The sequence below is a fragment of the Oryctolagus cuniculus genome, chromosome 8 (genome assembly GCF_964237555.1).
Source record: "Oryctolagus cuniculus chromosome 8, mOryCun1.1, whole genome shotgun sequence".
Taxonomy (NCBI): domain Eukaryota; kingdom Metazoa; phylum Chordata; class Mammalia; order Lagomorpha; family Leporidae; genus Oryctolagus; species Oryctolagus cuniculus.
In genome coordinates this window covers 85,484,009-85,511,077 of record NC_091439.1, presented here as the reverse complement: position 1 = coordinate 85,511,077, position 27,069 = coordinate 85,484,009, and the positions used below count along the sequence as shown (strand labels likewise).

The 27,069-nt window shown below is 38.5% G+C and overlaps 1 protein-coding gene across 3 annotated transcripts in view; it reads left to right on the top strand.

Moving 5' to 3' along the window:
* The window catches only part of CFAP299 (cilia and flagella associated protein 299), a 730,672-nt gene that overhangs the window by 40,584 nt on the left and 663,019 nt on the right, over positions 1 to 27,069 (top strand). For all 3 annotated transcript variants that reach the window (XM_002717091.5, XM_070047979.1, XM_070047978.1), the window contains one exon: positions 7,276 to 7,406. In XM_002717091.5, the coding sequence (XP_002717137.2) occupies positions 7,276 to 7,406 (131 nt within the window). The remainder of the gene's footprint in view (positions 1 to 7,275; positions 7,407 to 27,069) is intronic.

Genomic DNA, 27,069 nt, shown 5'->3' with positions numbered 1-27,069 from the left:
CTGCTATAATTCAAAAGTTGTACTTTGGAAATTTATATTTATTAAATAAAAGAAAAAAAAAGGAGAAAAAAAGAATTCCAGGTTGTAGCTATGCTAGATTCTGCAAGGGGTCATTGAAGGACCTCTAAGATCACAGAAATATAATTCATTAGATATAAGGGGGTCAAGAAAAGAACACTATATAGAATCAGTCCCATGATATTGAATTCACTCACAACTATAACAAGACCCAGAGTGAGAAAACTGTGCATCAATGGTAACTTTTCAATGAATAAAAGGCTGTGACTAAAACGTAAGAAGGCAATAATCAGCATAGAGCAGAATGGCCACGTCTCAAAAGAGCTGTGGTTTCTCACTTGAGGATGGAGCCAGATGCCTAGGAACACCAGTGAAAAGGCAAAAGGTCTGCAATTTTGAGGAATGGGGTTTTCATAAATGAACACTTACTAGTGCAAAGAGCTATATGATGAAATAATGCCCTCATTGAAGCATCCAATTCAATTCAAACAAGAAATTGAAGGAGAATTCCTGTAACTATTTCTTTATCTGTAGTTTATTGAGCACTCTCATATTAAATGTATGGTTCATTATCAAAAAAACTCTGTGGTGAGTATGAAGAGTTTAAAAGATTTCTGCAAAGGTTTGTGCTAAGTCTTCTAGCACATACTCTTGGAACTCTTTCATAATACAAAGGAGACCATTTTAAAAATTACTTAGAAAACAAAAGAACAGCAAAGAAAATTACATATGTGTGCATGCCAGACAATTTACATACATGAATTCTACAATAATCCTATAGGATATGAAAACTAAAGCTTACAGAAATTATAGTAACATCATAGGTAAGAGCTGAAGCAAAGATTTGAACTCCTCCAGTATGGCTACAAACACCAAAATTGAGCAGAAGGAGGGTAGGAGTGCAAGAAAAATTTGAAATTCATAGCCATGATAAGAATTATTAAAACCTAGTGACCTGTGGCAAAAAATATCCTACGAGAAGGATCTCTGTGAGTGAGACCTCAGTGGAAAGGGGCCATCAAAGAAGGATGTACTTTTCTCTAAAGGGAGGAGAGAACTTCCACTTTGCTTATGGCCTTGTATAAATACTGATGGGGTTTGTGGTCACAAATGGATTTCATAGCCTTGGCAGCTTCAGGTAGGTGATCAATGACATCATGCATAATGAGTATTAACTGTTAAATTAACAACATAAATCACTGTGCACTTACTCCCCATGTAGGACCTCTGTTCTTAATAAACTATACTATGAGAATTAACTGCAAAACTTCTTCTCAAACAGTACTTATACGTTGTGTGTGTGTGTGTGGAGTGCAAACTTCTGAAATCTTTACTTAGCATAGAGTTGGTCTTCTGTATATAAAGTTAATTTAAACGGAATCTTAATGAAGAATGGGATGGGAAAGGGAGCAGGAGGTGGGATGGGAGTGGGGGTTGGGAGGTGGGTTGGGGGAAAGACCCACTATATTCCCAAAGTTGTACCTAAGAAATTTGCATTTATTAAATAAAAGCTTTAAAAAAAATAAAGCTGTAGGGCCAGCGCCATGGCTCAACAGGCTAATCTTCTGCCTGCGGCACCAGCACACTGGGATCTAGTCCCGGTCTGGGTGCCAGATTCTGTCCCAGTTGCCCCTCTTCCAGTCCAGCTCTCTTCTGTGGCCCAGGAGTGCATGGAGGATGGCCCAAGTGCTTGGGCTCTGCACTCACATGGGAGACCAGGAGAAGCACCTGGCTCCTGGCTTCAGATCAGTGCAGTGCACCGGCTGCAGCACACTGGCCGCAGCGGCCATTGGAGGGTGAACCAACGGCAAAGGAATACCTTTCTCTCTGTCTCTCTCTCTCTCACTGTCCACTCTGCCTGTCAAAAAAAAAAATAAAGCTGTAAAGAGTTATAGAAAAATAATGATGCAGAAAACATATTCACAGGTATTTTGTAGACATTTAGTTAATATGTTTAAAACATACACCAAATAATTACATATTAGAAATAAAGCACAGGCAGTCAAAACCAAAATTAACAATTGGGATTGCATTAAATTGAGAAGTTTCTGCACGGCAAAAGAAACAGTCAGGAAAGTGAAGAGGCAACTGACAGAATGGAAAAAAAAAATTGCACTATGCAACTGATAAAGGATTAATAAAGCAGAATCCACAAAGAGATCAAGGAACTTCACAACAACAAAACAAACAACCCACTTAAGAGATGGGCCATGGACCTCAATAGACATTTTTCAAAAGAGGAAATCCAAATGGCCAACAGACACATGAAAAAATGTTCAGGATCACAAGCAATCAGGGAAATGCAAATCAAAACAACAATGAGGTTTCACCTCATCCCGGTTAGAATGGCTCACATGCAGGAATCTACCAACAACAGATGCTGGCGAGGATGTGGGGAAAAAGGGACACTAACCCACTGTTGGTGGGAATGCAAACTGGTCAAGCCACTATGGAAGTCAGTCTGGAGATTCCTCAGAAACCTGAATATAACCCTACCATACAACCCAGCCATCCCACTCCTTGGAATGTACCCAAAGGAAATTAAATTGGCAAACAAAATAGCTGTCTGCACCTTAATGTTTATTGCAGCTCAATTCACAATAGCTAAGACCTGGAATCAACTTAAATACCCATCAACAGTAGACTGGATGAAGAAGTTATGGGACATGTTCTCTATGGAATACTATACAGCAGTAAAAAACAATGAAATCAGTTTTTTTTTTTTTTTTGCAACAAAATGGTTGAATCTGGAACACATCATGCTGAGTGAAATAAGCCAGTCCCAAAGGGACAAATATCATATGTTCTCCCTGATCGGTGACAACTAACTGAGCACCAAAAAGGAAACCTGTTAAAGTGAAATGAACACTATGAGAAACGGTGACTTGATCAGCCCTTATCCTGACAGTTGATGTACAACTTAATACTTTATCCCTTTTAGTATTTTTTGTTGTTGTTCTACTTAATACTATTGGTTGAACTCTGTAATTAACACACAATTATTCTTAGGTGTTGAAATTTAACTGAAAAGTGATCTCTGTTAAATATAAGAGTGGGAATAAGAGAAGGAGGAGATGTACAATTTGAGACATACTCAATTGGACTTGCCCCATATGGTAGAGTTAGAAACGTGCCAGGGGGATTCCAATTCAATCCCATCAAGGTGGCATATAGCAATGCCATCTCACTAGTCCAAGTGATCAATTTCAGTTCACAATTGATCATAATGATAGATCTAAGAGTCAAAGGGATCACATAAACAAGCCTAGTGTCTGCTAATACTAAGTGGTAGAATAAAAAGGGGAGAGAACAATCCAACATGGGAAGCAGGATACACAGCAGACTCATAGAATGGTAGATGTCCTAAACAGCACTCTGGCCTCAGAATCAGTCCTTAAGGCATTCGGATTTGGCTGAAGAGCCCATGAGAGTATTATAGACATGGAAAGCTAAGACACTCTGGCAAAACAAACAAACAAACAAACAAACAAAAAAACGAAATGAAAGATCTCTGCTAGTGAGATCCCAATGGAAAGAACAGGCCATCAAAGAAAGAGGTACCTTTCTCTGAAGGGAGGAGAGGACTTCCACTTTGACTATGACCTTGTCTAAATAAGATCAGAGTCGGTGAACTCAAAAGGCTTCCATAGCTTGGCAACTCAGGACTAGAGCCTAGGGAGATTACTGACACCATAAACAAGAATGTCAATTTGTTAAGTCAACAACGAGAATTTCTGTGCACTTACTCCTCATGTAGGATCTCTGTCCTTAATGTGTTGTTCAATGTGAATTAATGCTATAACTAGTACTCAAACAGTATTTTACACTTTTTGTTTCTGTGTGGGTGCAAACTGTTGAAATCTTTATTTAGTATATACTAAATTGATCTTCTGTATATAGAGAATTGAAAATGAATCTTGATGTGAATGGAATGGGAGAGGGAGCGGGAGAGGGGAGGGTTGTGGGTGGGAGGGAAGTTATGCAGGGGGAAGCCATTGTAATCCATAAGCTGTACTTTGGAAATTTATATTTATTAAATACAAGTTAAAAAAAGAAATGAGCAAAGGGTTTGTTTAGAAATTCAAAACTGAAAGTCTAAAAATAGGAAATGCACATGTCCTATGAACATAGGAACATATGGTGAGTCTCATTACTAATCAAAGCAGTGCAAATCATTGTATCATTTTCATTGTCAAAGACAGGAAGCCACAGGCACAGTAATAAATTGTGTACAGTACCTGTCCTCCCAGAGTTTATGGAATATGGAATCACTAAAATTTTATTGAATGTTTACTTAATTGAAAGGTGTTCAAGAGCTATTGTTAAGTGTCAAAGAAGTAGGCCATGAAAGATTGAACAGTGTGATTCTACTGATGTTACAATAAATTCAGCATATCCAAACACGTAAGAGCAGCAGTTGAAAAGCTATGCCCCAATATATCAGTGATTATCTTTGAGTAAGAAGATCATGGGTGACTAATCCACTGTTGGTTGGAATGTAAATGGGTACAGTTACTAAAGAAGATAGTATGGAGATACCTCATAAATCTGAATATAAATGTACCATATGATCCAGCCATCCCACTACTGAGAATTTACCCAAACCAAAATAAATCAGCATTTAAAACAGTTATCTGTACCCCCATGTTCACTGCAGCACAATTTACAATATCTAAGATATGGAATCAACCCAGATGTCCTTCAACTGTTGACTGGAAAAATTACATTATATATTATATATCTATTTTTATATAAATATACATACATACATACACACACACTGTGGAGTACTATTCAGCTATAAAAATAACAAAAAAATTCTATCTTGTCTTTTGCAACTATATATATATATATATATAAAACATATATAGATATAGTTGAAAGTTGAATAGCCAGCTTTCTGATGATCATTGATTTCAATTTTGTGAATGCTAGAGGCAGAAAATTAAAAAGGATATGCAATTTAAAAAACCCTAACTTTTGAGTGATTTTATTTGCCAATTCAAGTCTACCTATTTTATAGTTGGTGGAAAATTCTTCTGGATCTTGGTATTAGGGGAGGGAACTGTCAAATCTTGGTATTTGCCATTAGGTGTGAAGACTTTTTTCTTTTTGTAAAGTTAATTTTTATTTATTTCAAAGGGAGAGAGAGTGAGCCAGCAAGCAAGCATGAGAGCATGCAAGTGATATCTTAAATCTGCTGGTTCACTCCTCAAATGGCTGCAATAGTTGGGGCTGGGCCAGGCTGAAGCTGTGAACCAGAAACTCCATCCTGGTTTTGCACATTGGGGGCAGGGATCCAAGTACTTGCACCATTACCTGCTGACTTCCAGAATGCACATTTCTGGGGAGCTAGATCAGAAGCAGAGACGGGACTGAATCCCAGGAATGTGGACGTTCGATGGGGGCTTAACCTGTTGTGCAACAACACCTGTCCAAAAAAACTATGTTTCATTCCACCCTTTGGGGATATAGTTGGGGAGTTTGGAAAAAAAGTTTAAGTAGAAGGGGCAAATTGACATTCCATTTGAAAACAGATCCCACAAAAAAGTTGAGATTCTTGGGACAATCTTCAGCATTTTTTTCTTTGTTTCAGTTGTTTTGCTCTTAGCTAGGATGTTTCCAGAGACATAAGAAATACATTGTTATATTGAAGAGATAATTCATGATTCCATCAGAGCATATTAATTGTAGTTGAAATGACCGGTTTCAACTTCCTGCTTGTTTTGCAATAGATCGTGCTATTTGTTGTAATATAGATTAGTACTGGTGATTGCAGAACTACTCAAATAACTTTGTGTAACTCAGATAAGGCACATAGAGATGCAAAATAAATACAGAAACTTTTTAATATATAAGAATCATATATTTAATATATAATTTTATATTCTTATACTCCTATAAAAATCCCACAATTTTGCTGAACTGAGAGTTCTTTCTATAACCTCACTTTTAGTGATATCAAAGAAAATTCATTTTCAAATTATCTTACTTTTATAATACCAATCCAAATCTGCGTTGCTTTTTCATTAAAGACTAATTCCACTAGGTGGAGGCATTTGCTCGGGTTTGTGGTTCTTCCAAATGCATATAGAAATAGAGAAGTCTGTTAAGCAGAGAAACTTCTCTGGGAAGACCAGTGGCCTTGGGTCTCCTAAAACCTGCTGCTTTGCATTGCAATAGCATTCAAAATGTATACATGTTGCTATATAGAATTAAGTATTCACTAAGCAAATAAATTAGCATGTTTCTATTTTTTGTTTTTTTTTTTTTGTTTTTTTTTTTTTTGTTTGAATAGTTCTAACTTTAAAATAGCCACTTTGAGTAGAATAGGCAAGTGTTCTCATTTAATTGTTAGTATTTGCGTTAAGCAATGATGTACTAATTAGAGTTTGTAAACACTATTTCTACTATACCTCAGATATTTTATATCTAGTTAAGATGATAATGACCAGAATTAGTATACACATATGGAATACTTTAGTCTTGATACTAATGTCTTCATGCAATATGGTACCTAATGTAATCATGGGGAAACAGTATTCTTGTGGATATACTATGCAAGTTACAAAAATGTCTCCTACAATTTGTAAAGTAAGTGAAATATAAAAGATCTAAAATACTGTGGGGAAATTGTTTTTCAATTTGAATCTCTTTGTGGTTATCATCTTGGGTTTCTACTTTTCTGTTTCTATTGGCACCAACAATATATGGAAATAATATCTTTGTAGTTAAGTAGGAAATTCATCTGCTCCTTTTTATTTTGTGTTTGAAATTATAATGTCCTGTGTCATCAGTTAACTGCCTCCAATGAAGTAAGTCTCTAAAACATTGAACTTTCTGAAAGCAACCCAATTCTTTTGTGTGTCATTAGTTTTTAAAGTCTTTTTTGTAGAAACACTATTGTCTCTAATTTTATTGTTTTAAAGATATTATATTAATTACACACAGCTGTTTTCATAAACTGAGTAAAAACACAGAAGACTTTTGTTCTCCAGTCCTTAGAGAAAATTTAGTGGCTGATCTTACTTCTTTTTTTCATCCTATATCAATGGGAAAGGGTAGACCAAATAAGATGTGTATAAATGCACTGCTAGAAAAGCATTCTAGTTTTTCACATTGAGTTTTTCATATTTAGATTATCTAATTTTAAAATGATATATTTAATTTGTCATTTAAAATAATTGTTCGGTATACAGTGGAGAAAATACTATGTTTCATTAGCCCACCCATCTACCAATTGATTTTTCTCTTTAGGATGAAAGCCTGGCCCGCCAGTTGGTGGAGCTAGGCTACCGAGGGACCGGGGAGATAATGAAAAGGGAAGATTTTGAAGCAAGAAAGGCAGCTATAGAGATTGCAAGGCAGGCTGAAAGAACTCAGAAAAAGTAAGTACTCACGTTCCAAATCCAAATTTTTATGTTACATTGTAGATTCTGTGGAAAAATCCGGTTTTGTTGGCATTGTTATAACTTAGAAACACTGGTTGGAGTAGGTTAAATGTGGAATATCCTAAGCATGTGTCCTACAGATCAGGAACCAAAGAAAGTATAATATGTTTGCAATAAAGCCACATGAAATTAAAAAAATAAAAATATCAAAATATAGTCATCATACTAAGAAAGTATGTTCATCATATTAAGAAAGTCCTGTTAAAAACTAACTCAACTTTATATACTAAAAGTATGAGTGGATTTTACCTTAGAACTCCTCATACTTTTGAGGCCTGTAAACCTTAGTGTCATTTATGTTCTCACATTTTTCTAAACATTGATTCATTTGCCCCTGTCAATAATTACTAGCTTTTATTACTGTGATAAATAGTTATATAAAATAGGGGTCAAGTAAAACATATTAAAGTCTATGATGACAGAGATGTATTCCTAAAATTAATGGCATCAAACTGAGACAATATTATAAAGACATGGCCAACTAATTAGCTATTCAATTTTAAAAAAATGAATCTTGAGTTCCAAATGTTAGAAATATCTAATAATTTTCAGCAGCAATTTCCAATGTACCCATGATAAAAATAACATTTAGTAGTGGAATGTGCATGAATCCTGGGACTAGACAATTAACATATGATTTTAAGTGGCTATTCCAGTTATGATTGCCTTTCAGAACCATAGAATGTTGGAATTTGACATACTGATATTTGGGAATATGTTAGTTTCTGCCATATGCATCACTACCAGATTAGTATTTTAAAACAACACAAATCTATTTGTTCATAGTTCTGCACATATGGTGTATCCTTACTAGGTCCTTTGCTAATTTATCACAAGAATGAAATCCTGGTGTTGGCTGGACTGAGTTTTTGTCTGGAGATTCTGAGGATGAATCTACTTCCATACCCAATCATGGTGTTGACCAAATTCAGTTCCTTATGATTATGGGACTGAGGTCCCTATTTCCTTTTTGGTTATCATTTGGAGGCTGATCTTTGCTCCTAGATGCTGTCCACATTTCATGCTTGCCATGTGTCTCCCACCCCCCACAAACAATGAAACAAGTTCCTTTCATCCTTCAGACCTTTCTGACTCTTCTTCTGTGGCATCTTTCCTGACACCAATGAGAGAAAAATCTCTCCTTTTAAAGGCTCATGTGATGATACTGTGTCCTCATGTAAATAAACCAGGGTAATCTTCCAAGTTAAGTTTTCCACCTTCACGTTGCACTTACGAAGTCCCTTTTGACATATGTGTAATGAAGTCACAGGTTTTTGGGATTAAGCAGCAGGCATTCTGGGATGGGCATTCTACTCACCACTGCTAACTTATATAAAACAACTTCAATAACTTATTGAGCAAAGTTACTAACCCTGACTTCTCAGAAAATTGGAATGATTCAAATTATATGTCTATAATGCAGTATGTCATATTTTTATAAGGTACAAAAGGGAGTTTTTCTGTGAGAATCAGGAAATCTCTATGAGGAGCAGATGGGGAGAGATTTTTGTGAGATTTTATAAGGAATTCATGTACATTCATAAGCAGTTTTATAAGAGGTATTACCATCTTCACATCAAGAGGTGTTGTTCGTGTTTAAAATATATTTCCATCCATGTCACATGTCCACTTTGTATTTGAGGATCAAAGTAGCATTTCCTCTTTGCAATAGTCTTTTTTAACTGGCCAGGGCTGGAAGTCATCAGGCCACTTAAGTGCCAGTCCTGGGAGGCTAATCCCTTCCCAGAGCTGCTAGGATTGGTAGGCCCTTTCATCTACAGATCTCCTCTGATTGCTTTTGTAATGGGATGGGTCCCATATGTTGCCTCTAGCCCCATGTGGGAATCACTCTGCTGTCTTCCCTGCCAGGTCCATTTCACTGCTGCTGACAGCAGGGCCAACAGAGGGTGTCCTAGAGCCAAATGTGTCCTATACCTGTAGTTTTTGCTGGAGGGTCGCATTGAAAATATACTTGAGTATCAAACTGCCTGCCGGCTGATAGCAATCCAGAAACACTGGATTCTGCTATCAGGTTAGCTTCTTTGACATAAAGGCGAGCCATTTTAAGTAGATCACAGCTCTCTGGTCTAGCAATTATAGAGAATCTATTTCAAGAATTGCTGGTGTCTATGAACATGTTACCTATAATAACTCCAAAGGAGAAAGCATCCAGAGAGATAATTATATTTTGAGGGAATATTTAGATGAGGGGAACTCAAAAAAAAAAAGGCAAAAAAGTGGAAGAAGTATTTGGAGCTTTTATTCACTCATTAACAAATATTCATAGACTGCATTAGACACTATGTCAGGATATAAGACTTGGTTCCCACCCTTAAAAAGTTTGATGATTAGATAAATAGAAAAATGGGACATAATTTGGCCATTTTTCAGAAAGTTAAACACAGAGTTACCATATAATCCAGCAACTCTGCTAAGTGTGTATCCCAAGTATATATATGAAAACATAGCTCCAAACCTAAATACTCCTACATGAATACTCATAGCAGTATTGTTTATAAAACCCAAACTGGAAACAACTCAAATGCCCATTAATTGACCAGTGGATAAAAAATGCATTATATAAGTATAATGGAATACTAGTTAGTCATAAAAAGACATGGAGTACTGCTACATGCTACTGCATTGATAAACCTTGAAAACTTTAGGCAAAGCACAAGAAGTCAGACACAAATGACTACATTTTCTATGATTCACTTTATAGAGCATCTCCAGAGAGGCAAATCTACACAGACAAGTGGACTCATGTTTGCCAAGCGCTGGAAGGAAAGGTTCTTGAAAAATGAGTGTTAATGGATATGGGGTATCTTTTAGGAATGATAAAGTGTGGAATTAGGTATGGTGTAGATTGCATAAATTTTGTGAATATACTATAAATAATTGAATTGTACACCTTAAAAGGTGAATTATATAGTGATTTATATAAATAAAAAGACAGCTAAAGGTGGGTATGGTGGGAAGAATAATTATATTCCCAAAGCTGTACTTATGACATTTGTATTCCTTAAAAAGTAATTAATTAATTAATTAAAAAAGACAGTTATGACAGAATATTATAAACACAATCGGGGCTGGCGCTGTGGTGTAGCTGGTAAAACTTGCTGCCTGAGTGCTGGCATCCCAAATGGGCGCTAATTTGAGTCTCTGCTGCTCCACATCTAATCCAGCTCTCTGCTATGGCCTGGGAAAGTCTGCACCCATGTGCCAGACCCGGAAGAAGCTCCTGGCTCCTGGCTTCAGATCAGCACAGATCTGGCTGTTGCAGCCAATTGGGGAGTGAACCAGTGGATGGAAAACCTCTCTCTCTCCCTGCCTCTCCTTCTTTCTCTGTGTAACTCTAACTTTCAAGTAAATAAGTAAATACTTTTTAAAAAAACCCCACAATCATAGGTACTATATTAACAAAGTTAAGACTTTGGGGAAGATAAAGATTTTAAGAGTTTTAAAAAATGATTTATTGTTATTATTTTTTTTTTTTATTTAAGAAGTATAGTGACAGTGGGAGAGACATATTGACCCATCTCCTGGGTCCATTTTCAAATGGCCAGATCTGGACCAGGCTGCAACCAGGAACCAGGAATTTCATGTTGGTCTTCCACATGCATCACAAGGGCCGTAGTACCCGGGCTACCTTCTGTTGTCTTCCTAGGCATATTAACAGGAAGCCTGTTTGGAAGCAGAGCAGCCAGGACCTAAACTGGAACTCTGATGTGGGATGCTGTTGTTGCAAGTGGGACCTTAAGCTGCTGTGCCACAACACCTCTGCCAAGAAACCTCTTCTTCAGGAACAATTGCTAAATTGACCCTTGAAGGATAAGAAAGTGTTAATCAAGCAAAGAAGGGTGTGAAGACAGACACATTTCTTTTGCCTCAATTCTATGATAAATTTTCTTTCAAAATTCATTTTCTCTCCCTTTTTTTTCCCACTTGTTCCTAAACTATTTTCCCCTTGAAAGCTCTACCAGTTATAGGCCATTCATTTCCACATATATTAGGTTGTTGTTATTGTTGGTGATGGGTGGAGCAGGATCTGTGTTCTCCTAGATCCCTTTGCTTCAAGGTATTCTCTGCTCCATTATCATGTTAACAGTTCTCATTTTTTCTACACTGAGCTTTTTGCCAACTGCTTATAGTAGCTTTTAGACAGAAGCTACAAATATTGAAAGAAGGGATGGGAATAGTTCAGTTGATACCCTTTGTCACAACAGAGTATTTTCTCCCCCAGGGGCTGGCCATGGGAGACTCTAACAGAATTTCCATTTGTAGTGATAAGTTCTGGTGATTTCCATGGACAGTAGGGATATAGAACTTGACTGTGATACAGATTGAATATTGGGTTCCTGGAGTCTAGCGAGCACTTACACCGAGTCATTTGCAAGCCGAATACTTTCCTGGGTGAGTTTTTAAGATTATCAGCTTTCTGACTCTGGGTCAGCTTATCATATTAGGTGTTAAAGAGTGGAGGAGTTTAGGAGAGGAGAGGAAGTCCACCTTTCTTAAAACTGGCTTTGGAATAAAGACTTTATTTCACTAAAGCACAACAGCTGAATATAAATGATTAAAATACATGGGAGTCTTGATGGAGCCTTAATTTCATTGGTTGACTGTTGCCATCCTCTTGGAAGATTTTGTGATGAACCTTTGGAAATTCCTGTAACTGATTGTCTGAAAGGAGTCTCAGTTGCTGAATAAACAGGGATCCAAGTTACCTTTTTATGCATAACAAAGAGGATTTCTATGGTGACTTGAGATAAGATTTTTATGCCCTATATTCTTAGTTATATTTTAAATTAAGTGTAAAAGTTGTACAACCCTCAGCCTTTCCTATATTATTATCATAAATTTATGATTTTGTTAATTTCTGGTATAGTTTAAAATAGTGTCCTTCAATTTGTTTTTTAACAATATAAGATGGAAATATTTATTAATGGACAAAATGCTATTTTAGTTTTTTGAGAATGAAGTTGGATAAAAGGCAAAAATTTTCCCAAAGGGCAAAGTTAATGGGATGAACTACACCCTTTATCATTGCTGTTGGTTTGAGGGTCAGCACTGGTTTTCATCATCTTCTTCTTCCACCTATCTATTATAATACCATGTCTCCAGGTGCCATCACTTCAAGTTTTGGTGGTTTGATGCAAATCCTCATTTGTAAGATGACTGAGGTGACTGTAGAAGATGGTGAATTAGGGAACAACATACTGCACTTGGCTAGCTATAAATAGTAAAAAAAAAAAGGGGAGGGGGGGAGAATTGGAGAGAAAACCACACTGGAAATCCTACCAGAGAAAGAACACCATGGACCTGTGTAGAGGGTGTGGATGTGCATCACAAACAGGAACACAACACACGATAGCAACAACTGAGAGGCGGAGTGGGAGGCGGCTTGGCAGTGGCTTGGAGATGCAGATGAGACTGGACTGCAACAAACCATGGTGATACAGCTGGAGGGAAAGCATGGCGTGAATCTGGACCAAAGCCCTGGGGGCTAGTGGTTGCTAGAGGTTGCCTGTGGACCCAGTGGAAGTAGAGGGGGCACGTTTATCTGACACCAATTTCTCCACAACAGTACCTACTGCCTGGCTGAGAAAGGGTGGGCACCGTTTTGGGTTTGGGCAGCTGCCGTGGAAGCCTTTGTGTGCATGCATGACAATTGGCTGAAACAGGACGCCTTCTCGGTGGCACTGGTGGCAGCGACGGGGAGAGAGCAACATTCGACCAGTGGCTCTTGTGTATGCGTGTGATCCAGAGATTGTAGCAACGCGAAAAATCATTCCTCAGTCCTCACTGACTTTGAGCCTAACTGGAAGGTGGCTGGGCACCCACATAGAACTGTAAAGTGCACCATCTCCCAGGGTCAAAATGGCTAGTCAGAGCTGGCTCAGAGAACATCAGCCCTCTGTTGACTGGACAGACTGACAGGGTAGAGGCAAACTCTGCACCCAGCAACTGTGGGAGCCCTGTGTGCTGAGACCATGGAGACTCAGTGGTTACGTGAGGAGGTGTAGTGTATATCTGGGTCTTTGGGCAATCACACTTGTAGTTCCTTGGTTGCTTGGGGGAGGTCATTGCAGTGGTAACTTGTGCTCACAGTAAGGACTGCACAGATCATTTGTGCAGTTCATACAGTGGCATGGATGACTGTTGAACACGCTGTGGGCTAACACTCAGGCATTGTTCAGCTTGGAGGAGAGGAAGTTATAATATTTGGATGATTTATTTTTTCTTATCCAGGTCAGGTGCATCACTTGAATTTTCAACCATTGGGAACGTTTTCTTTTTCACTGTGATTTAAGACAAACTCTGAGTTTTATGAGTTGAATTGTGCTAAAAATATACACGTTGAAGTGATATAACACAATATCTCAGCTTGTGACCTTATTTGGGAATAGAGTCATTGCAGATATAATTAGTAAAGGTGAAGTTTTGAAGTAGGGTCAACCCCTAGTCTAATATGAATTGTGTTATAAGACAATAGAAAAAATACCATATGACAATGAAGAATTGCAGCAATGCATCTATAAGTCACCAAATGCCAAAAATCACCACCAAGTCATCAGAATCAAAGTCAGGAAAGGATTCCCCTAGAGGTTTCAAAGAGATTATAACTTTGCCAATACATATTAAGTTTACACTTCCAGACTACATAGCTGTGAGAAAATATAATTTTGTCATTTTTAAAACATCAGTTTGTGATACTTTGTTACAGTAGATCTAGGAAACTAATGTATTGAGTAAGGTTGTAGTGTACCAGGTAAAACAAATGAAGTGTCAGATCTGCAAAACTTTGTAGAGTTTATCTGCCTCATCCTGTAGTATATATCTAGTGAAATCTGTGCACAATCCATCTCTAGTTCACCCTTTCTAACCAATGTAAGGGCACTGTGGTCCTATTGTAAACTAACCCTTGGTCAGGAATCCATTTGCTATCTCACCTCTCATATACTCCTCCTCTAACAGTGGGACCATAATGATCTTTTATATCTCCAGATACGAATTTCATCTCAGACCCTGCATCCAGTAGTCAATTAACTGGCTGGGTATTCTCTTTTCCTGGGTATATACTCATCTGAGTAAATACACATAGGCTCCTTTGGGGGATAAAATAGAGGGATTCATTGCCATGGATACTAGCGATTCCTTTGGGACAAGATAACTTAGTGAACAAGTTCTTGATTTGAAAATTGGATCAGATAGAAATATTGGGCAGTGCATGATGTCTTTTTATTGGTATGGCTCTCCTCAACCTTAGATAATCACCTTTGATTTCCTGTTATGATACAAATTGAGTAGTACTTTTGTTGTTTGTCCATCTATTTTGCTCCAAGGAATACTGTGTTCTATAAGCCATCTCCATAATTTTCCATAGTGCCCTTGATGGCCACTGTGACATTGTTGGTCCTCATGATAAATACTATAACTGTCATTTTCAGGTTCAGCTCTACCTTTCAGCTTCTGTTGAATCCAGGCACCATTTTCCTACTGCTGTCAGCTAACCAAAGCCTCTGACAGGCTCATCTATATTCACCCCTGGCCTGTATTAGAAGACCACAGTGGAACTTCTTAATGATTCGGTGCTACTTGAAGCAGCACATTTTGATGGACTTAGTGACTGGGTTTCCTCTGAATCCTATTATCATGGACCATGACCTCCTGATGGGTTTTCTGGTTTCACATGATATATGGTTTTCTGAGCATTTTAGTCTGAGCAATTTAGATATTTCAGCTGTGTTCTTTGTGTGCTGCCCAAATCTTAACGATCTTTTGGAATAATTCCCTTTCCAGACCTAACATATCCATGGTTGTGACTTACCCATTTTGTAGGCCTGGCAGCCAGAGTGGAACTCAAGTCAGTGAAGGGGGATGTCTATGAGGTAGGCATGTGCTGTCATGCTGGAGAAATACCTCTGTATTTTGTTTTTGCATTGCTGCTGCCGCTTTGATGCTTTGCTAACTATTCCTGAAGAGGAGCCACTTCTTCAGGCTCAGAAAATTCAGAGGCCTGGAGAGGTCAAAATTTTCAAGAACATCTAGTCAGGTGTCCATATCCCATTTGTCAGGATCTTGAGTTTTCTTAATCACAGTACTTCTTTCAGTGTAGTTGTCATGGCCCTGCTGAACATTTAGTCATCAAGTTCCCAAACACCAATTTGTCATTTTAAGCTACTCCTAGTACAGTGTGTCACAGACTAGCCTCTCAGAGAAGCAGGTGTAGAGATGGGAGTTAAGAATTCAAAGGGATAATTGGGAAAGAATAAATATAAAAAGAATGGATTGAAGGCAGCATTGATCGAGGGGAGCTCTCAGATATTAGTGCCTACCTCACAAAGTCTTAGCCAGACCACAGTGATAGAAATGTTCTTATCCCAATTGTGGTGGGGATCACACTACTCCATATATTTGTCAAAACTCATTGAATTAAGCACTGTAAAGCAAAGACTGCCTGTTAGGAAGGTCCCATATTTGGTGGAAATTATTTGACTCTTTTTAAAAAATGATTTAGTTAGTTGAAAGAATTACAGAGAGAGAGGAGAGAGAGAGAGAAAGAGAGAGAGATCTTCCATCTGTTGGTTCACTCCCCAGGAGGCTACATAGCCAGGGCTGGGCCAGCCGAAGCTACGAGCCAGGATCTTTATCTGAGTCTCCCAGATGAGTGACAGGGGCACAAACACTTGGGCCATCTTCTGTTTTTCCCAGGCCATTAGCAAGGAGTTGTATCAGAAGTAGAGCAGCTGGGACTCAAACCAATGCCCATATGGGATGCCAGCATAGCAGGAGGTGGCTTTACCAGCTACCCCACAATGCTGACCCCATGATTAGATTCTTGAACTGTTACCTTGCTCATTGATTTGTGGAGGTTGCCGAGAACAGGGCATGACATTGACTCAATTGCTGAGGCTGAGTGACAAGTGTTAACAACTGGAAGATGTCAGCTGACCATGTTACTCCAGCTAGGCAGCAAGTCTTTTATCTTTTATAATTTGCTTTTGAAATATTTATTGATGTATTAAAAGTGCTTAAATTTGAATTTGAATGTTCTTTTAAAAAATTTATTTATTTACTTTTTCAGGAATGCAGATTTCATAAGTACAACTTTAGGAATATAGTTATTCTTCCTACCATCCCTATCATTCATCTTCCTCCTTCTCCCCTTCCCTGTTCCATTCTCCATTAAGTTTCATTTTCAATTAACTTTGGACACAGAAGACCAACTCTATACTAAGTAAAGATTTCAACAATTTGCACACATATGCACAAAAAAAATAAACTGTTTGAGAACTAGTTTTACAGTTAACTCTCATAACACAACTCATTGAGGACAGAGGTCCTGCATGGGGAGTTAGTGCACAGTGACTCCTGTTGTTAATTTAACAATTAACACTCTTGAGTATGACACCAGTGACCACTCAAGGCTCTTGACATGAGCTGCCTGGGCTATGGAAACCTTTTGAGTCCACAAACTCCATCAGTTTTGGACAAGGCCATAAGCAAAGTGGAAGTTCTCTCCTCCCTTTAAAGAAAAGTCCATCCTTCTTTGGTGGCCACTTCTTTCTGCTGGGATCTCACTCATAGAGATCCTTAATATAGAACATTTTTTGCCACAGTGTCTTGGCTTTCCATGCCTGAAATGCTTTCATGGGCATTTCAGCAACCAGGAAGACTTAAGGGCTGATTCTGAGGTCAGAGTGTTGCTTAAAGTGATTTTCATTCTATGAGGCTACTGTGTGGACTGCTTTCCATGTTGGAACATTCTCTCTTTTTTAATTCTATTATTACCAGACACTTGATCCTATTTATATCATCACTTTAACACTTAATCTTGTCTATATGTTCACTTAAACACTTAATATTATCACTTTAAGATAACATTTTTACCACCAGCTTAATGGGATTTGGGGTCCCTTGACAAGTTTTTAAACTGTACCCTTAGAAGTAAGTCCATAAGAATGTATGCAGAACTATACAGCTTTCCAGTTACAAACTTCCTCATCTCTCTCTTGTTCCCACTCTATTTTTTACTGAGATCTATCCTCAATTGACTTTATACACATCTGATTAACTCTATGTTAAGTAAAGAGTTCAACATATAGTATGAAGAAGAGAAAAGAAAAAAAAAAAAACAAATAAAAAAATGTTCCTTGACAGCACAAAGGCAGCTCAAGTTATCTCTTCTTGAAGTGTCAATATCACTTCTACAAATTTCATTTTAGGTTCTCTATTAGTTCTTACAGATCAGGGAGAATGTATAGTATTTGTCCCTTTGGGACTGGCTTATTTCACTAAATATAATGTTTTCCAGATTCACCCATTTTGTTGCAAATGATCAGATTTCGTTTTTTTTTTTTTAATTACTATTGTGTAGTATTCCCTGGTGTACATATCCTTTAATTTCTTTTCCAGTCTTTGGTTGACAGGCATTTAGGTTGATTCCATGTCTTAGCTATTGTGAATTGAGCTGTAATAAACATGGGGGTGCAGATAACTCTTTTATTTATTGATTTCATTTCTCCTGGGTAAATTCCCAGGAGTGGGATGGCTGAGTCATATGGTAGGACTATATTCAGATTTTTGAGGTTCTCCATACTGCTTTCCATGGTGGTTTTACCAGTTTACATTCCCAACAACAGTGGATTAGGGTACCTTTCCCCTCATACCCTCGCCAGCATTTGTTTGTTGATTTCTGTATGAAAGCCATTCTAATTGGGATGAGTCGAAACCTCTTTGTGGTTTTGGTTTGCTTTCCCTGACAGCTAGTGATCCTGAAAATCTTTTTCATGTGTCTGTTTGCCATTTGGATTTCCTCTTTTGAAAAATGTCTGTTTAAGGGCCGGCGCCGCGGTTCACTAGGATAATCCTCCGCCTAGTGGCGCCGGCACACCGGGTTCTAGTCCCAGTTGGGGCGCTGGATTCTGTCCTGGTTGCCCCTCTTCCAGGCCAGCTCTCTGCTGTGGCCAGGGAGTGCAGTGGAGGATGGCCCAGGTGCTTGGGCCCTGCACCCCATGGGAGACCAGGAAAAGCACCTGGCTCCTGGCTCCTGCCATCGGATCAGCGCAGTGTGCCGGCCACAGCGCGCTGGCCGCGGCGGCCATTGGAGAGTGAACCAACGGCAAAGGAAGACCTTTCTCTCTGTCTCTCTCTCTCACTGTCCACTCTGCCTGTCAAAAAATAAAATAAAAGAAAAAAAGAAAAAAAGAAAAATGTCTGTTTAAGTCCTTTGCCCATCTCTTAACTGGGTTGCTTGTTTATTTTTGTGAAGTAATCCTTTATCAGTTGCATAGTTTACAAATAATTTTTCCCATTCTGTCAGTTGCCACTTTATTTTGCTGAGTGTTTCTTGTGTAGTACAGAAACTTCTCAATTTGATGTAATCCCATTTGTTAATTTTGGCTTTGAGTGCCTGTGCTTCCGAGGTCTTTTCTAAGAATTCTTTGCCTATACCAATGTCTTACAGGGTTTCCCCAATGTTCTCTAATAATTTCATTGTGTCAGGTCATAGATTTAGATCTTTAATCCATTTTGAGTGGATTTTTATGTTAGGTGTAAGGTAGGGGACTTGCTTCATACTTCCAGTTTCTCCACAGCATTTGTTGAAAAGACTGTTCTTGTTCCAGTGATTAAATATAAGTTGGTTATAGATGCTTAGATTGATTTCTGGAGTTCCTATTCTATTCCATTGGTCCATCCATTCATTTTTGTACCAATATCAGGCTGTTTTGATTATAACTGCCTTGTAGTATGTCTTTCTTTAAAGAAGGCTTTTTATTTAATAAATACAAATTTCATAGGTACTGCTTTAGGAATACAGTCATAGTATGTCTTCAAATCTGGTATTGTGATGCCTCTGGCTTTGTTTTTGTTGTATAAGATTGATTTAGATATTTGAGGTCTGCTATGTTTTCCATATGAATTTCAGCATCATTTTATCTATATCTGAGAAGAATATCTTTGGTATTATGATTGGTATCTCATTGAATCTATAAATTGTTTTGGTAGAATGGACATTTTGATTATATTCATTTTTCCAATCTATGAACATGGAAGGTTTTTCCAGTTTTTTGTATCTTCTTCTATTAATTTCTTTAATGTTTTGTAGTTGTATATATCATGTTATCTGCAACTAGGGATAGCTTGACATCCTCCTTACCAATTTGTATCCCTTTGATTTCTTTTTCTTGCCTAATGGCTCTGGCTAAAACTTCCAGGACTATATTGAATAGCATTGTTGAGAGTGGGTTTCCTTGTTTGGTAGTGGATCTCAGTGGTAATGCTTCCAACTTTTCCCCATTCAATAGGACACTGTCCGTGGTTTTTTTCATAAACTGCCTTGATTGTGTTGATGAATGTTCCTTCTATATCCAATTTGCTTAGGGTTTTCATCATGCACTGGTGTTGTATTTTGTCAATGCCTTCTCTACATCTATTCAGGTTATCATATGATTTTTGTTCTGCAGTTATTGTGATGTATCACATTGATTGATTTGCAAATGTTGAACTATCCCTGCATACCTCAGATAAATCCCTGGTTGTGTTGTTGGATTTGACTGACTAAAATTTTGTTGAGGATTTTTGTGTCTGTGTTCATCAGGGAAATTGGTCTGTCATTCTCTTTCTCTGTTGCATCTTTTTCAGCTTTAAGAATTAAGGTGATGCTGGCTTCACAGAAAGAATTTGGGAGGATTCCCTCCCTCTCAATTGTTTTGAATAAGTTGAGAAGAATTGGTGTTAGTTATTCTTTAAATGTCTGGTAGAATTCAACAGTGAAGCTTTCCAGTCCTGGGCTTTTCTTTGTTGGGAGAGTCTTTATTACTGATTCAATTTCCATCTTGGTTATGGGTCTGTTTAGGTTTTCCATGTCTTCATGGCTCTATTTAGGTAGGTTATATGTGTCCAGGAATCTATCCATATCTTCTAGGTTTCCCAGTTTGTTGGCATAAAGCTCTTTGTTGTAATTTCTGATGACTCTATTTCTGTGGCATCTGTTGTAACATTTCCCTTTTCATCTCTAATTTTATTAACTTGGATCTTCTCTCCTTTTTTGGGGTAGTTGGGCCAATGGTGTCAATTTGGTTTATTTTTTCAAAAAACCAACTCTTTGTTTTGCTGATCTTTTGTACTTTTTTAATTCAATTTTGTTTTGTTGATTTCTTCTCTAATTATAATTATTTATTTTCTTCTACTAGTTTTGGGTTTGTTTTGCTGTTGTTTTTCTAGATCCTTGAGTTGGATTGATAGCTCATTTATTTGGTATCTTTCCATTTTCCTTTTTTTTTAAAAAAAGATTTATTTATTTATTTGAAAGTAAGAGTTTTACATACACACGCACACACACACACACACAGAGAGAGAGAGAGAGAGAGAGAGAGGTCTTCTATCCACTGGTTCACTCTCTAATTGGCTGCAATGGATGGAGATGCACCGATCCAAAGCCAGGAGCCAGGAGCTTCTTCCATGTCTCCCACTTAGTGCAAGGGTCCAAGGATTTGGGCCATCTTTCACTGCTATCCCAGTCCACAGCAGAGAGCTGGATTAGAAGTGGAGTAGCCGGGTCTCAAACCGGTGCCCATATGGGATGCTGGTGCTTTAGGCCAGGGCGTTAACCTGCTGTGCCACAGCACTGGCCCCCTCCATTTTCTTGATATAGGCACCAATTGCTATAAACTTTCCTCTTAACACTGCTTTTGCTATATTCTATAACTTTTGATATTTTGTATTGTCATCCTCATTTGTTTCCAGAAATTTTTTGATTTCTCCTTTGATTTCTTCTATGACCCATTCTTCATTCAGGAGCATGTTGTTCAGTGTCCATGTGTTTGCACATATTATAGAGATTCCTGAGTTGCCAATTTCCAGCTTCATTCCATTGTGGTCTGAGAAGATACATGGTATTATTTTGATTTTTTTGAATTTGCTGAGACTTGCTTTATGGCCTAGTATGTGGTAATCCTAGAGAAAGTTCCATGCACTAGTGAGAAGATTGCATATTCTGCAACTGTAGGATGAAAAGTTCTGTAGATACATGTTAGGTCCATTTGGTCTATAGTGTCGATTAAATCTCTGTTTCCTTGCTGATTTTCTGTCTGGTTGATCTGCCCATTGCTGAAAGTGGGGTATTGAAGTTCCCCATTGCTATTGTATTGGAGTCTATGTATCCCTTTAGATCCTTTAACATTTCTTTTAAATAGCCAGGTGCCCCGTAATTAGATGAATATATAAGATGTTTTTTAAATTATGATAGTTGCGTCTTCCTGTTGAATTGATCCCTTAATCATTATTTGGTGCCCTTCTCTGTCTCTTTTATCAGTTTTTGTGTTAAATTCTATTTTGTCTGGTATTAGGATGGCTACACCAGCTCTATTTTTGTTTCTGTTGGAATGGAATATCTTTTTCCATCCTTTCACTTTCAGTCTGCATGCATCTTTGTTGCTCAAATGTGTTTCTTATGGGCAGCAAAAAGATGTGTTTTGGCTTTTAATACATTTGTCCAATCTGTATCTTTTAACTGGAGGGTTGTGGCCATTTAAATTCAAGATGACTATTGATAAGTAACAACTTTGCCCTGCCATTTTTCAAAAATATTCCAACTTTTTACTTTGAATTTCCTTTGAACTTTTACTGGGAGATTTTCTTCCTTTACCTTCTTTCATAGTGATGACCATATTTCTGTGTTTCTGTATGCAGAACAACTTTAAGCATCTTCGTAAGGCTGGATGGGTGGTGAAAAATTCTTTCAATTTTTGTTTGTTATGGAATGTCTTTATTTCACCTTCATTCATAAATAAGAACTTTGTAGGGTATAATATTCTGGGTTGGCAGTTATTTTCTCTTAAAACTTGGAATATATCTCACCATTCTCTCCTAGTCTGTAGGGTTTCTGATGAGAAGTCTGTTGTGAGTCAGACTGGAGATCCTCTGAAAGTAATCTGTCATTTCTCTCATACACATTTTAGAATCTTTTCTTTATGCTTTACTGTGGTGAGTTTGACCACAATGTGTAGTGGTGAGGATCTTTTCTGGTCATGTCAATTTGGAGTTCTTTGTGCTTCCTGTACTAGGATGTCTATTTCTTTCTCCAAATTAGGGAAGTTTTCTGTTATTATTTCACTAAAAAAACCTAATTCTTTCTCTTTCCACACCTACAGGAACTCATAGAACCCATATGTTGGGTCATTTGATAGTATCTTGTAGATTCCCAGCAGTGTTTTGTAGTTTTCTAATTTCCTCTTCTTGTGTTTGGTCTGACTTATAATTTCATTTACTTTGTCTTCTAAGTTGGATATTCTTTCCTCTGCCTCACTGATTGTTATGTTAAGGTTTCCACTGCATTTTTTATTTGTTCTGTTGAATTCTTCATTTCATTTTGATTTCTTTGTAATATCTCAATTTCATGAGAGAAATTTTGTTGTATGTGCTGTACGGATTTCAGTAATTCATGCATTTGCTTCTGATTACTTTTACAATCTTATGATCAATTTTTTTAATTCAATTTCTTACATTTCTTCAGTCTCATCATCACAATCTAGTATTGAAATGTTGTGTTCCTTTTGGGGCGTCATGTTGTCTTCCTTATTCTTGTTTCTTGAATTGGTGTGTTTGTTATTTGGGGTTTGTGGAGATATTCATTGATTTCTTCTTTGCTTTCTCTCTGTGGTGGCTTTTGTCTTTGTGCTATTCCTCTGTAGATAAGTAGAGTTTCTGCTTTTAGTGAATATCTAAAGCATGTGGTAGGTGGGCCAGGGATCTCTTTTCGGATTTCCAGGGTGAAGAGTGTGTCTAATGTGACACATCCAAGTTTGGCAAAGTAAATCTCCTTTTTTTTTTTTTTGTCAGAAGGAAGGTTTATTCCATCCAGGTGATCGCCTCTCCTCAAAGGAAAGCAGTGCCTGGTTGTTAGCCCCAGTGGGTATAATATTCATCTGCTCTGCCCCAAGGATCACACAAAGGATCTCTGCAGTCCTCAGTGTAAGCCCAGATTTCTTAGCAATGTAACCAGGTAACCAGGAAGCCCTGACTATGTGGAGTCTCAAACACAGTGACTGCCAAAGTCCCACACTGTGAGTCTTCCCACACAGCCTCAGTTTTTTTCAGAGTCTTGGCACACAAACCTCCCATAGTCATGAGCACCCATCCCCCTGTTAGTTGTCCCCACCAGAGTCAGGAATCTCCACTTGGCTGGTTGCTGGGCATGGACATGAGCTGGTGAAGCTGTTACCTATGTGCACAATGGTGCCTGCTCTATCACTTGTTACAGAATGCCATTGTAAGGTGATTGGGAGAGAGAAACGTGTCCCTCTTTTTTTCCTCTCCTCTAGTTTTGCAGGTACACTATCCCCCAGGGGGCTCCAAGCTGGGTTCCCTCTAGGTTCTTCCTGCAGCTTTATTGCCAGTGGCTTGGCCTGCTGCACTCTGGTCTCACCTCACTCTCCAATACTAAGGCATAGGCTCTTGGCTGCTGTGGTCCTGAGTTATAGGCATCCATGCCCTCCACACAGGTCCAGTGTGTCCCTCTAATTTGCATAGTTTCCTCTGCCATTTTCTCCCTAACTCTTCTCTGAGACTGCTGCACTCTCTCCACTTTTTATGCTATCTTCTCCTAGATCAGAGCAGTGAGCTCCCTCCCTACTCCTCCATCTTGGAAGTTCTCGGGACTTTGTCTTGAATGTTCTTAGTTGGGAATTTTTACCTCATTTTTAATGAAGTGTTTTTGGTCTTCATTCTTTTCTTGAAATGTCTTTTTTTTGTTTGTTTGTTTGTTTGTTTTTGGTTTTGTCTCAAATAATTCTGGTATCAAAAATGATTTGGGAAGTTTTACCTGCTCTTCTACTTTCTGGAAATGTTTGTGTTGGGTTGATGTTGTTTCTTCCTTAATTGGAAGCTTACACTAGTGAAACATATATTTGGAGTTTTCTTGTGAGAAGGCTGAGAACTACAAAACCATTTTTTTTTTAAACAGAAAATTCAGGCTCTCTCTCCCCTTGCTTTCTCTCTTCACCCCCCTTCTCTTTCTCTCCTCCTATTCTCTTCCCTTCCATTTTCTCCCCCAATCCCCTCTCCCCTTCCCTCCTTCATAGTAAGCTTTTGTAGTTTGTATCTTTCAAAGTATTTGTTCATTTCATCTAATAAAATAACTATCAAATATGTAGGTAAAATCATTCACAATGTCTTGCTATCATTTTAATACATATAAAATCTGTATTATATTCCTTTTTGTGGGGACCCATGAGCCGGCCATGGGCCCACATGCTAAGGCTTAGCTTGCTGACCATTTGCAATAGTTACTGCTGTGTGGATGTTTATGGTTTCTGTTGAGCTGTGATATCGGGACCTTTCCATAACCCCAGGGTTGAGTCTACAACTATGGCCTTGGGACTTCCCATACTTCTTTTCCCACTGACCAAGAGTTGAGAAAACACCAGGTGGAGCAACGATAAGCTTTCTGCTGGCGTCCGAGCCGCCTGCTACATGACCAGGAGCTCGATTGGATGAAGACACGTGATCACCTTTATGATTGGACAAGGAGTGCATGGACTGTGCGTGATCAAGCATCCGATTGGAGCACCGCCGCATGGACTGTAGCATGGACTAAGCTTGCATTATGTGCTTCTGCAATGTTATACTATATAAGCCGTTCATGGAATAGTAACGGGAGCTTCCCCTTTCTTTCGGAGCTCCCCTTGCTCAAGGGTTTCTCTTTCTATCCTGTTTAAATAAAGCCTACTGAAGCCCGAGAAACAGCGTCCGAGTATCTGTTTTTCCCGAGACCCCGGAGACCACACCTTTTTCCATTCTTTATATTAATATTTCTTAATTGAATTTTCAGTTTTAATATTCTTTTCAAGAATCCAACATTTTGGCATTTAATAATTCTATATTGTTTTTTCTTCTTTTTATTTCATTTAGTTCTACCCATTTTTATTATTTCTTTCTACTTATACTGGGTTTAATTTTTTAAGTGCCTTAGTGTGGAATTTTAGCTTATAAAATTTAAATCTTCTGCAATATAAACTTAGTGATACATATACATACATAAATTTTTAAAAATTTATTTGAAAGGCAGAGTGACAGAGAAGGAGGAAGTGAGGGAGAGGTAGAGAGAGAGAAAGGGGGGGAATCCTCTAGCTGTTGCTTCGTTTCTCATACCTGTGTAATAGCTGGGTGCCAGCCAGTTAAAAGCAGTTAGTGTGACTTCCAGTTTTAATACTTAGGGGTTAGGCTTTCTAACTATGGTTCCCTGGAGCTAAAACTCTTATGGCTTCTCTCTCTCATATGGATCAGCCTTTCATCAACGATGGGAAATGGCGCTGAGATGATGAGGAATTTTGGCAGGGGCATACCCTGGTGTTTTCTGAAACTCTCTTGGCTTCACCCCAGCATCTAACAAGCCCATGTGGGTGTTACCTGCTCATTAGCTGCTCTTTTGGAGTCCTCACTAACATTAGAGCTTCCAGCCTTCATGCTTCCCGCCTCACCTCTGAGAATGTTGGTTCTGTCCAGCTCAGTTTCCTGTCGTGGGGTTTGACCCGTAGCCACAAGACTAGAAGGAGATCTTAGAGTAGTAGCAAAATAGTTTTAGGGTAGGCCAGGGCTGCACTCTGGTGTTTCTCAAAGGCTCCTTGACTGGACACCAGACTCTGTCAGCCCGTTAGGGTATCAAGCTGAAAACTGCATTCTCTTCTTTCTTTGGAGATCAATTTGTCAGTTTTTTTCTTCAATGACTCTAAGACCTCCTTCCAGTCTCATGCTATGGGCCAATCCCTATGACAGGCAACTGAGCTGGACAGGACCAACATGCCCAGAGGTGAGAAAGAAGTGTGAAGTCTTATCTCCAGGAGATTGCTCCAGCCTAGTCAGCAAGCCTGACCCCTGAATCCTAAAACTGGCATCTGTGTTTTAAACTAGCTGATAGGAACTTGGTGTTCTTGAGAGAGAGGGACACTATGAAGAAGAAACAGAAACAAGAGCAATCCACTTGCTCATGCATTTGGCAAGGTGACCCAGTGCTGGCTGGAGTCGAATTCAAACTGGATCTGAGTCATGTTGGAGTTATATCTGAGTCATGGTGCCAAGCTGATAAGCAGAAAATGGCAATGAAGGAGGACGACCTCAGTTCTTGTCTCATGTAGAAGAATTTCCACGTGCACAAGGCAATGAGCAAAGCAGAATTTATTTAAGTCAGAAACCTCTTGCCACAGCAGCCAGGAGGGGGCTCCAGGTAAGGAAGATCTCTGAATTTAGATTTTTTTTTAACAAATTATTTATGTGAGAGGCATATGGAGAGAGAGAGAGAGAGAGAGAGAGAGAGAGAATGAACCGCTCCCGTTCACTGCTTCTCCTGTTACTCCTCAAATGGCTGCAAGGCCTGGGACTGGTGGATCAGAGCCAGGAGCTGTGAACATAATCTAGATCTTCCATGTAGCTGTCAGTAACCCAGTTAGTTGAGTGATCACTATTGCCTCCTGGGTCTGCACTGGAGTCAGGAACTAGAGCCAGGAATCAAACCTAGGCACTGCAATGTGGGATGCAGGTGTCTTATGTACTAGGCTAAATGTTTGATCCTGAATTCTTATATGTATTTTAAAGGATG